The 12,500-nt window shown below is 55.5% G+C and overlaps 3 protein-coding genes across 3 annotated transcripts in view; 2 read left to right on the top strand and 1 right to left on the bottom strand.

The window, feature by feature from the left end:
- Positions 1-1,859: 1,859 nt before the first annotated feature.
- On the top strand, positions 1,860-5,399 carry PTSG_09882 (uncharacterized protein; the record flags this gene model as incomplete). The annotated part of the gene is made up of 2 exons (XM_004989179.1): positions 1,860-1,939; positions 2,651-5,399. 2 exons carry the CDS (start codon positions 1,860-1,862, stop codon positions 5,397-5,399), a joined length of 2,829 nt encoding a protein of 942 aa, XP_004989236.1.
- Positions 5,400-6,060: 661 nt separating this feature from the next.
- Positions 6,061-10,739, bottom strand: PTSG_09883 (uncharacterized protein). The gene is made up of 12 exons (XM_004989180.1): positions 10,715-10,739; positions 10,241-10,286; positions 9,952-10,055; positions 9,615-9,720; positions 9,368-9,449; positions 8,976-9,060; positions 8,652-8,756; positions 7,906-8,122; positions 7,603-7,724; positions 7,287-7,388; positions 7,015-7,113; positions 6,061-6,781 (listed from the first exon to the last, which is right to left on the bottom strand). The coding sequence occupies exons 1-12, from the start codon at positions 10,718-10,720 to the stop codon at positions 6,596-6,598; spliced, it is 1,260 nt and encodes a 419-aa protein (XP_004989237.1). The 5' UTR covers positions 10,721-10,739; the 3' UTR covers positions 6,061-6,595.
- A 129-nt stretch (positions 10,740-10,868) lies between these two features.
- The window catches only part of PTSG_09884 (uncharacterized protein), a 1,710-nt gene continuing 78 nt past the window's right edge, over positions 10,869-12,500 (top strand). Inside the window, exons 1-3 of the mRNA XM_004989181.1 lie at positions 10,869-11,056; positions 11,433-11,632; positions 11,964-12,500. The exon at positions 11,964-12,500 is cut by the window's right edge and continues 78 nt beyond it. Coding sequence (XP_004989238.1) covers positions 10,972-11,056; positions 11,433-11,632; positions 11,964-12,035 — 357 coding nt within the window. The 5' untranslated portion in view covers positions 10,869-10,971 and the 3' untranslated portion in view covers positions 12,036-12,500. The remainder of the gene's footprint in view (positions 11,057-11,432; positions 11,633-11,963) is intronic.

The following is a 12,500-nucleotide window of genomic DNA, read 5'->3' on the forward strand; positions in this document are numbered from 1 at the left end:
CGCACATCAACAACGACTTCCACAACCACAACCACGGCCACAACCACAACCACGACATCTTCATTCTCTGGCTTTGCGTCGACAACGCGCATGACCACCTCGACAACAACAACCACAACCACAGCGTCGACAACCACGACCACAACCACTTCCACAACGTCCTCATTCTCTGGCTTTGCGTCGACAACGCGCATGACCACCTCGACAACAACAACCACAACCACAGCGTCGACAACCACGACCACAACCACTTCCACAACGTCCTCGTTCTCTGGCTTTGAGTCGACAACGCGCACGACAACCTCGACAACAACAACCACAACTACAAGCACAACCACAACCACTTCCACAATCACGACCACAACCACGACCACCACGACCACGACATCTTCATTCTCTGGCTTTGAGTCGACAACGCGCACAACCTCGACAACAACAATCACAACCACAACGTCGACAACCACAAGCGCAACGACTTCGTTCTCTGGCTTTGAGTCGACAACGCGCACAACAACCTCGACGACGACAACAACAACAACAACCACAACAACCACAACAACCACAACAACAACGTCGGCAACCACAACCACAACGACTTCGACAACGACAGGCTCTGGGTTTGAGTCAACAACGAGGCCAGCCACCACCACAACCACCACAACCACCACGTCCACAACATCGTCCTTTTCCGGCCTCGAGTCAACAACGCGCCTAACGACCAGTACCACTGGCTCTGGCTCTGGCTTTGATACGACGACTCGCCCTGTGACCACGACGATGACAACTACGACGACGACGACCGCCACCACCACCACCACCACCACCACAACTACGTCTGCAACCACAACGACTACGACTACGACCACAACGACTACCACATCCACGTCATCCTCGTCATCGTCGTTCTCTGGCTTTGACTCAACCACTCGACCATCCACAACCACAGCCACCTCGACGGGGTCTGGCGTTGAGTCGACCACCCGTACCACCACAACCACGACAACGCCACTGACAACAGTGACCACCACAACCTCCACGACGTCGTCGTCCTTCTCTGGCTCTGAGTCAACAACACGTACCACCACAACAACTAGCACGACGACTGGCTCCGGGTTTGAGTCAACCACTCGCACAACAACAACAACAACAACAACGACGACGACGACGACGACGACGACCACAACCACAACCACAACCACAACCACAACCACAACCACAACCACAACCACAACAACAACCACAACCACAACCACAACAACAACCACAACCACTGCTGGTTCCGGCGTCAACACCACGACGACTTCTACGTCGTCATCCTCCTCAGGGTTTGAATCAACAACGCGCCCGTCAACGTCCACAACATCAACGTTTTCAACTGGATCCGGCTTTGAGAGCACGACACGATCCACCACCTCAACTCTGACGCCAACGTCAACCTCAAGCTCCACAACGTCAACGTCGTCGTCGTTCTCTGGCGTGGAGTCCACGACACGCACCACTACCACGACGTCCACGACGACAGTGACAATGACGACGACCACAACTTCAACAACCCCAACAAGCTCGGGGTCTGGCTTTGAGTCTACAACGCGCACGACGACCACAACTACCACAACAACTACCACGACAAGCACTTCGGCAGGCTCTGGCCTCGAGTCGACCACGCGATCCACGACAACCACGACGACGACAACGACGACAACAACAACCACGACCACGACCACCCCACCCCAACAACGACGACTACAACTACAACTACAACTACAACCAGCACAAGCAGCGGGTCTGGATTTGAGTCCACCACTCGCACCTCCACTTCCACAACTACATCTTCATTCTCTGGCTTTGAGTCAACGACCATGACCACGACCACGACAACCACAACCACAACCACAACCGCCACCACCACCACCAGTACCTCGACTGGTTCCGGCTTTGAGTCGACGACGCGCACATCAACAACAACCGCAACTACAACCACGACCACAACCACCTCGTCTTCGTTCTCTGGCTTTGAGTCCACCACGCGCACAACCACAACAACTGCAACCACAACCACCACCACCACTACAACCACAACCACCACCACCACTACAACCACAACATCTTCATTCTCTGGATTTGAATCAACGACACGCTCGTCCACGTCGACATCGACTTCGACGTCGTCATCTACGTCTTCATTCTCTGGCTTTGAGTCCACCACGCGCACAACCACAACAACTGCAACCACCACCACCACCACCACCACCACCACCACTACAACCACAACATCTTCATTCTCTGGATTTGAATCAACGACACGCTTGTCCACGTCGACATCGACATCGCCAACTACAACAACTTCAACGACAACAACTTCTACTACCACTATCACTACCACTACCACAACTACTACCACAACTACTACCACAACAACAACAACTACCACCACCACAACAACTACCACCACTACCACAAGTACAACCACAACAACAACTACCACCACTACCACAAGTACAACCACAACCACAACTACCACCACCACAACTACCACCACTACCACAAGTACAACCACAACCACAACTACCACCACCACAACTACTACTACTACCACCACCACTACCACCACGACCACCACCACGTCAACGACCACGTCGACCACAAGCAGCTCTGCAGATGCTGCCTTTGTGTACAGCGTGTTTGTGGACGTGCCATATTCGTCTATTGCGGACATTGCGGCCTTTGAGACCGACCTTGCTGCCTTGATTGACGCTGCTCTGGGCAACAGTACTGCCGTCACCACATCAACGCAGTCGCCGCTTGTGAACAACCGCCGCCGTCGGTCCCTCCTCCAAGCGAGCGCTGGTGGCGACGCAGCAGCAGCAGCAGCGTCGCCGTACAAGACGACGGTGCTGTCCACGACAGAGCACAACTTTGGCGGTGTGGAGTGCATGGCCATTACGCGGCGTGATGGTGCGCCGGTGCCTCCAGAGGACGTATCGGCGGTGCTTGCGACCGTGAGTGCGGGCACCTCCACCAACGCTGTTGGCGGCGAGCTGCTGCTCGTGCCGCGGTCCAGCAGCAGCAGTTCCGGCGCCCAGCGCGGCCTCATCGCAGGCGTGACCATCGGCGTGCTTGTGTGCGTTGCTTTGGCAGCAGCGGCCATTAATGTCCTGCACAACTCGCGGCAGCGCAAGAACGCAAAGAAGGAGCACTTTCGCCAGCACAAGCTGCAGCGGCAGTTTTCCAAGCCAGACGACCTGCTGGGGCCGGGTGCAGGCTACATTCAGTCGACAGTGGGGGATGCAGACACCAGCCATGTGCCCATGTACAACGAGCAGGACAACGACTACGACTACGACGAGTACCTTGCGGTGCACCATCCGCAGGTGTTTTCGCACCCTGCCGTGCGCGGCGTGTATGCCGTCAACGCCCCCTCGTACGACTGGGGCCGCACCTCCGTGGTCGACCTTGACGAGCTTGACGCGCAGCACCAGTACGGCTTTGCCCCTGGCCTCTACACGCCACAGGGCCTCTCAGACGGCACCCCAGATACAGAGCTCTCCTCCGCAGGAAGCAGCCCCGGCACGCCGCGCGCGTGGGCAGACAACCGTGGCCACCGCCATGCACGTCGTGCAAGCCAGCCTACGCACGTTGCCGTTGACTCGCCATCACGCTTCTCCAGCAGCGAGCCCGAACTTCACCGCGGGTTTGATGTGCGGCCAACGGCGTTTTCGCTCTCGCGGGAGGCGCCCGAACCAACCCCGGTCACGCCGCAGCGCGTGCGTGTGGACTCGGAAACACTCGTCATGCCCTCGGGCCTGGACCAGGATGATGGCGCCGATGTGTTTGGTGCCGCCACACCACAGCAGCAGCAGCAGCAGCAGCAGTCTGCTGGTGGCCGTCGTCGCAGCAGTGGCAATGGCATTCGCTTCTCGCCTCGGCTCACGCGACGCAACGTCGTCGGGCCGTCCATCTCGGAGGAGCCCGAGGAACCCGCTGCAGCAACAAGCACGCCGCAGCACCAGGCTGGTGGCAATGTGCCCCGCCGTGAGAGCACGCTCGCATGGACACCCTCCACTGCACGCGATCAGCAGCAACAACATCAGCAGCCAAGCACACCGCGTGGCAAGGCGATGGTAGTTGTTGGAGAAGCGGAACAGGTGTCGTCCCCCGCGCCATCGTCGCGTGCTGAGTCCCGCGCTGCGATGGAGGGCCCCTCTGTGTATGCAGCGGCAGCCAGCAGCGCTATGCAGCCGCGTGGCCCACCAACGGATGGTGTCGTGTACTCTGCAACGCTCACACTGGAGGGCGGCGCCGATGTTCCTGCGGACACCGACAATGACGAGCAGCAGCAGCAGCAACAGCAGCAGCGTGACCGCCCCTCTGTGCAGGCGTGGACAGCAGCGAGCACGGTGGAAGGCGAGGCCGAGCAGGCGTCACCCGAGCAGCAGCTACAGCGGGCACGCAGCGAACTGAGGCCCGCAGCGCAGCGCAGGGCCAGTGAGCCTGCGACGGATGCACAGCAACAGCACCACCAGCAGCTGCGCGCCGCGTTTTACGACCGGGGCCTCACCACGCCACGCACGTCTGTGTATGACAGCTACTTGTCGATTGAGCCGCACCCCGACCCGTCTGTGTTTGCGCAGCGCCACGCGCTTCGTCCAACCGGCGCCGATCTCACGCGCGATCACCTTCCAACTCGCGAGGATGGCGTTGTGGTTGGCGACGACGATGACGAAGGCGATGACACGGTGCCGCCGCTGTCGCGGAGTGCGCGCCACCCGATGCTGCGACGCGAGAACGTTGGTCCCCGACGTCGCATCCAGTCTGACACCTCTGTGCCCTCTGCCAACTCGACCATCACCACTCCGCCGCTTGGCCGCTTGCCGCTGACACCGGGGGCGTGGTCGCGCAACGGGTCGTTCCTGGACCGCTCCAACAACAACAACGCTGCACTCAACAGCAGCGGCGGGTCCGCGACCTTTGGCCGCCGCCCGAGCGAGGTGTTCCCGGGCTGCGTTGCGCGCTCGCACCCAATGGTGGTGATGGACGCGCAGGGCCGTGTTGGTGTGACGCAGAACATTGAGGGCGATGACCGCCAGTGCAACTTTGTGAGCAGCCAGTGGAGCCAGGTGGCGTCGCCAATGCAGCAGCAGCAGCAGCAGCAGCCGATGGTGGGCGTTCCTGGTCAAGTGGCCACAACACCACCAGGTGTAGCGACAATGACGCCACCTTCCACGCAGCCTCAACAACAGCAACAACGGCAGTCGTCGTCGTCGTCGTCGTCAGTGTTTCGGTCTGAGGGTGCGCCGCGTCTTCGTGACAGCATTCGTGTCGCCCGTGAGCGCCAGCGCGCACTGGAACGTGTGCGTGCGCAGCGACTGAACTACCACCCCGAGGACTCCACGGCTTGACGATGGTGTCGATGTGGTCGATGTGGTGATGGTGACTTCGATGATGTTTGTGGTTTTGTGAGTGAGTGACCGGCGCACAGACACCTCGTTACACGTCTGTGCGATCGGATGTCCGTGAGGACTCGAAAGGTTGCGAGAACGCCTCATTTCGTTTTGTTCATGTTGCGCTAGCTTGTCTCCATTGTTGTGGGTGGGTGTTGTGGGTGGGTGCAGACAGTGAGTGAGTGAGTGAGTGAGTGACAGAGAGAACTTGTGTGTGCGTGTAAGTTGGGGCTGACATTTTCACCCTTTCGCTGTCTGTTATTTTTTTCCCCCTTTGTGTGTGCCTTCATCTATTTGTGTGTATGTGCGGGGAGACCTTGACATTGACATATTTAAGTCAACCCTACACTTGTCCTCTGCCGCAACTGCACAGCGCGCGCGTCGGTGTCTGTGTTGACGGGCTGCTTTCTTGTTGTCTTTGGCATCCCTCGACACGACGCGGGTGTGTGCGCAGGCGCGTGGGAGCATATGCTTTGCGTGCGTGCATTGCGAATCTGTCTGTGCCTGTTTGAATGTCTTTCTCTGTTTGCGGGCGTGCTGTGCCGTTCGTTTGCGCTTCACGTAGTTCGTATGCATGTGCATGGTTCGCCTCTTACTTGCACCAGCTTGCCACGGGCATCTTGATTCCTGTTTCTTTGATTCGTTTTGCAAGTAAATGATGACATCTTTCATGTGCTGAAGCAGACAAGTTAGCGAGCAAGACGATTATGTGTGTGTGTGTGTGTGTGCGTGTGTGTACTTCGGTGTGCCGCTCCACGCGTTGCATTCGTTCGTATTGAAAGCTGGTGCCTGGCAGATCACTTCGACATGTTGTAAAAAGAAGAAAGAACGAGCGAAGCGCAAAGGGCGTGCAGAAGAGAAACAGAAAAATACATGACAGCGAGGCAACAAGCACGCCAGCTAAAACACGTAACAAGGGTCCGAAACAACAAATCGACAAACAACACGAAGACGCGGGACGACAAGCGAGCAAGCTAGTCCAATGAATGGTGAGTGAGAGAGAGAGCGTGCGGTCGTGTCTTGTTTGTGCATCTATGTGAACGTGGTCGTGTGTGTGTGTGTGTGTGTGTGTGTGTGTGTGTGTGTGTGTGTGTGTGTGTGTGTGTGTTGTCATTGTGCAGGAGCTAGCGGAGCAGCTGTGTTGGGAGGAACGGCTAAACGTAAATGTCTGGGTAATCCGCCTTGTTTGCAAACTTGCCCTGGGCCTTATCGTCCCAGTAGCTGCCCTTGTACGTGAACCACGTCCTGTCTGTCTCTGGGTCCTCCACCAGCTGAAACCAGCGTGGCGTGTGCTGCTCTTTCTCGGCTTCTCGTGCCTTTCGCGCAGCACGCTGCTTCTCCTGGCAGCCGTGAGCGGGGTGGCAATGCGATGTCGCGTGAGGTGGTGTCGTGTGATTTTCAAACGGGTGAAGATGAGAGGAGTGGAGGATGTCAACAGGATGAAGAAGGCAACGGTCAAGGCACTGCACCACCACCACCACCACCACCACCACCACCACCACCACCACCACCACCACCACCACCACCACCTCCAGCAGCAACAACGGCAGCAGCAGTTGCAGTGCAGTGGTACCTCGAGAGCGCGTTTTGTATCTGATGCGGTCTGCATGTCGCCGTCTTCAAGTAAGCGCTGGTCCGGGCGCAGGCGGCTGTCCGTCGGACACACGTTATCCTGCAAACGGAGAGAAAAAGGGGGGGGTGCGAGAAGGGAGGAGAAGCAAACTGATCGTTTGTTTGCAGTGGGCTGGGTACACGCAATGGAAGAGGGAGTGCGCGTCCGTACACACGCACACACACGCACACACACGCACACACACGCACACACACGCACGCACACGCACGCACCTCCTTGTTGTTGAGTGACATGGAGAACGTGGTCATGCCGTATTTCTCCTTGCAGTCTGGCGGAATTGGGGGCGCCGTCCACAACCGCTCAAAGCTGTCATCCTACACGCACATACACACATACACACACACACAAGTCAGTTGCGGACACAGACAAAAAGTGGGATGAGACACACACAATACACACAGACAACAGCAGATGAACCCACTGTGAGTCAACATGCGCATCAGTCGACACTTGCCTCCCTCCAACACACACACATACACACACACATACACACACACATACACACACACATTTTTACACCCTTTTCACCTTGAGCTGGGTTGAGTCTCTGAGGTGTGCCCACTGCACCTCGCCCGGGATGAGAACAAGGCCCTCGTCCCACCGCCCGTTGATCGTGTACTGCACCCGCCCCTCCGCATCCTTCACATACCCTGATCACCCGTGGCAGGTAGCGGGCGGTGGTGGCACATGATGACAGTGGTGAATGTGGAGTGACATTGGTGAGCTCTGTCTTGCATTGCAACCAACACACACACACACACACACACACACACACACACACACACACACACACACGAGCAAACAAAGAGTGGCGAGCATGCGTGTGCGTACCGTGGAGGTTGAAGTAGCGCTTGCCGACGGAGGAGTAGGGCGACCACACCATATCACACGTCTCACCCGTACGGTGGTTGGTGATGGTCACTGTCCCCTCGTGGTCAACCCACATACGCCCAAACATGATGTTGTGCACCACAAGCGTCTGCTTTGTAAACGTGTACCGTTCATTGTCTTCCGGGAACTCTACGCTCGCAATACCGTGCGGGATCACCTGAAGAACAACAGAGGATGTGTGAATGTGTGCATGCGTGTGCGTGCGTACGTGCGTGCTTTTGCGTGTGTGGAAATTGGTGTGTACATGTGTGTGTGTATATGTGTGTATGTGTGTACGTGTATGTGTGCAAGTGTTTGCTGGTGCTGTTACTGAGTGTGGCTGCGCGTCCCCTCTATTGCCCTCCCAACAACACACCCGTACCATCCCATCATCATCATCTTCATCATCATCATCGTCGTCGTCGTCGTCATCATCGTCAGCAGCAGCAGCAGTATCTGCTCACCCCAAGCTCCGGCCCCTCCTTCATCAGCCCAAGTGCGCCCTCAAGCATGCTCTCCCCAGACTCCTCATGCTGCCCACACCCGCAATCGCAACCATGCACGTGAAGGTTGATATATGTGTGCGTGTGTGTGTGTGTGTGTGTGTGTGTGTGTGTGTGTGTGTGTGATGCGTGACTACAGGAAAAAGAGGGATTGGATAGGTGCATCTCTGTATCGACATGTGTACATGTGCAGCGAGTGCTCACCCGCATGACGTTGCGGAACTTGACGACGCCCTGGTACTCCTGCTTGACCACCCACCCGCTCGCAGACTCCGCGTGCATCGCAGAGATGGGCGGGTGGTGGCTCACCTGCACGCAACACAGCAGCAGTGGCGGTGGTGAGCAAGTGTTGCACGGGGTACACTCTCGAATAGGAGATACACCCAGCGACATGCACTGGAACAAAAGCTGAACAAAGTGTCAGCCGAATGCACTCACCGAGACGTACACGCAAACATACACACATACACACACACGCACGCACGCATGCATGCACGCGCGCAAGGAAGCAAGGAAGTGGCAGCTCACCTGCTCGCATATGCAGCGAAACCCGAGATCAGGCCGCACGCACTCGTACGTTTCGCCAAGCAGCGGGTTGAAGGGCTTGTAATTCCTAGTTCACGAGCAACAGCAACGACAACAATAGCACATGAACGCGTGCATTTCAAGCAGACTTGAGCCTTGAAAGTCGTTTGCGGCTGATGGCACACACATGCACATACACTTACACATGCACATACACATACACTTACACTTACACACACAGACACATACACTTACACATGCACATACACATACACATACACATACACTCACACATACACATACACATACACTCACACATACACATACACATACACTCACACATACACATACACACACACACGCTGACTCCATGTTCACGGCATTCATGCGCGCACCTGAACCCCGTGCCAGACGAGGCATACATGGAGCAGGAAAACGCGGCCACATACGCCAGGCGCTTCAGGCTGTCTGTTTGCTCTGCATCATCATCGTGGCGGCACAGATCAGTATTGTTCTTGGTTGTGAGCAAGGGTTGTGTGTGTGTGTGTGTGTGTGTCGTCTTGTGTGGGTTTGCATACGCATGTGGTTTCGTGAGTTGCGTTGTGCTGTGGTGATGATGAGAGAGCAGGGCCCGTTACTGACTTGCGGCGTTGTCGAGCACGTCTGAGCTGGCCAGATCCTCTGTCAATCTTTGAAGGAAGCTGATTGGCTCGTTGAAGTGCACCGGCATGGACACGTGCGTGATGTCCTTGCAGTGATCCACATACCACACAGGAAAACAGTCGATGAGTAACGAGTTACAAAATACAAGTCCACATTCGCATGACACACACACACACACACACACAACATACACACTTACACATAAAACATACACACACGCAAAATACACACACACAATACACACACGCAAAATACACACATGCATACACACATGCACACACAAAACATACATGCACACGTACACATACACACACACCTTGCCGATGGCGGATTTGAGAGCGGCCCAGAAACCAGATCCGGCTTTTGGTCGTGGCAACGGGATGGTCTCCCGCACTTCACCATGCCATTGTTTCAATGTGTCTGCGATGCAAAAAGAAACGAATGATGGTTGACCGTGCACACCAGGTGTGAGGGTGGCAACCCAGGGAAAGCGTTTACATTGTCACGCACCCAAGCGTGGCAACCGCGACGACTAACGCAAGCACAAACGACCGAAGCGTGGCAACCGCCACGACAAACGCAAGCACAAACGCAGCCATACATACCATCCAGGTCCGTCTCATCCTTGGGCTTTGAGTACAGCGCGTATTTCTGTGCAGACAATTCGCAGAGCGCACCATGTTAGTTGTTGGATCAGCGTGCATGCGATCGCGTGCAAGCACACAACGGCTTCGAAGCTAGGTGACGAGACGGGCGAGCATCCAGACAAACACAGAAAGACAAAGAAAGAAAGAGAGACAGAGAGCGAGAGAGAGGCGGAGAGAGACGAGCATCAACACACACACACAACACACACACACAACACACACAACACACAACACACACAACACACACACACACACACAACACACAACACACAACACACAACACACACACACACACACACACACACACACACACACACACACACACACACACACACACAGACACACACACACACACACACACACACACACACACACACACACACACACACAAAAACAACACACACAAAAACAACACACACACACACAACCCACCTCCATCTTGGCAGGTCAATTTCGGCAGCATAAAATGAGGTTGAGGAATATTCATTGAAGATATGACTCCTTTTGCTTCTCAAGCTAACTTCCTAGTTTCAGGGATGAAAAAGAGCTGCCGCCTCCAACACGATAAGAAGCCGCTCATTCACCCCCTTCTTCTGGAGCGAGCAGACAAACAGCAGCAGCAGATACAGACCACCCACACGCACCTCCATCCATCCATCCATCCATCAACACAGAGAACCACAGCAACCATGTCTGGAGTTCAGTCTGCCGGCGTTCAGAGGCTTGTGGAGGCGGAGAAGGCGGCCGCATCCAAGATCAAGCAGGCCAGGAACGGTACGGTAGACACGCCATCCACGCCTGTTGTTCTTCTTGGCGTGCTGTGTGGTGCTGTGTGGTGTGGTTGATGGTTGTCCTTTGTGGCTGCGTCGTGGTCACTTGTTGCTGTCTTGACTGTGCTTGTGGTTGTTTCTTGTTCGCGTGTGACTGCTGTAGTGATGGGTTGCGTTTTGATCGTGTGCGTGTTGCTTTTCTTTCCTTTGTGGGCTGTCCTGTTACGGTTGCGTTGTTCTTTGTGGACTGGTTTGCATTTGGTTTGTGAGGTGAGAGAGACGGAGAACACTGCCGTTGTATCGTTCGCTAACATGACGTGGCATTCTCCTCTTGATTGTCTTCCCCCACCGCTTCGCGGTTGACCTTTTGTTCCTTGCAGAGAAGGCACAGATGATGAAGCAAGCAAGGACAGAGGCACAGAAGCGCATTGAGGTCATTCGCAGTGAACAGGAGAAGGCATATCAAGAGAAGGTGCATGCACGGGAAGGCAGCGGCAACGTGGACACAGCCTCCATCAACAAGAACACGGAAGAAAAGCTGGCAACCCTCAAGTCCAACGTCGAGCAGAACAGAGGCGACGTAAGTCCATGGTCGTCGTCGTCGTCGTCGTCGTTGTTGTTGTTGTTGTTGTTGCAGTGTCCGTCTGTCTGTCTGTTTGTGTGAGTGAGTTCAACCTTGAAGGGTTTTCTCCTTCCCTAACCACCAGGAATCCCATTGCTCGTGTGCTCAACAAGACCCCCTTCACACACACACACACACACACACACAAACGCGCACACACGCCTTTGGTCTGCTTGCGTGCCTCAATCCCCTTTCCTCCCCCCCCCCCACACACACACACACCTTCCCCTTGCTTCTCCTCACCACGGCACTCGCACAACCATTGTGGTTTTTTTTTTCCTTGCGACAGGTGATTGAGATGCTGCTGGATGCCGTGTGCAAGGTTGAGGCCCGCGTGCACGAGAACTTCAACCCCAAGTAGACGGCACATGCATCCATTCTTTCATCCATTCTTTCATTCATGTGTGCGCGTGAGTGCGCGTGTGCATGAAGCCGTCCCTCCCAGGTCCTTGTGGGATGCAACACATGTGTTTGTTCACCTGTACCGCCCCCTCCCACCTGCGCTTGGTTTTGTCGCATCATCAGTGCACCGCGTTCGTGTGTGCGCTGTGCCCCACCCCAACCTCCTTTTAGGCTGTCTTTTGTCGTGGTGACAGTTGTTGTTGCTGTTGTTGTTGCTGTTGTTGTTGCCGGAGTTCCGTGTTGTGATTTTACTTCGTCCTTGTTCACTTGCGCTTGTATTTGTGTGTGTGTGTGTGTGTGGTTTACATGTGTGTGTGTACATGTGTTGTTGACTCAGCTTCACTTTCGTTTACTCAAACCAGTTTTGTCACGTGACCTTCGTAGGTGTGTGTGTGTGTGTGTGTGTGTGTGTGCGAGACAATGA

Source organism: Salpingoeca rosetta (genome assembly GCF_000188695.1).
Source record: "Salpingoeca rosetta unplaced genomic scaffold supercont1.30, whole genome shotgun sequence".
Lineage (NCBI taxonomy): Eukaryota > Choanoflagellata > Craspedida > Salpingoecidae > Salpingoeca > Salpingoeca rosetta.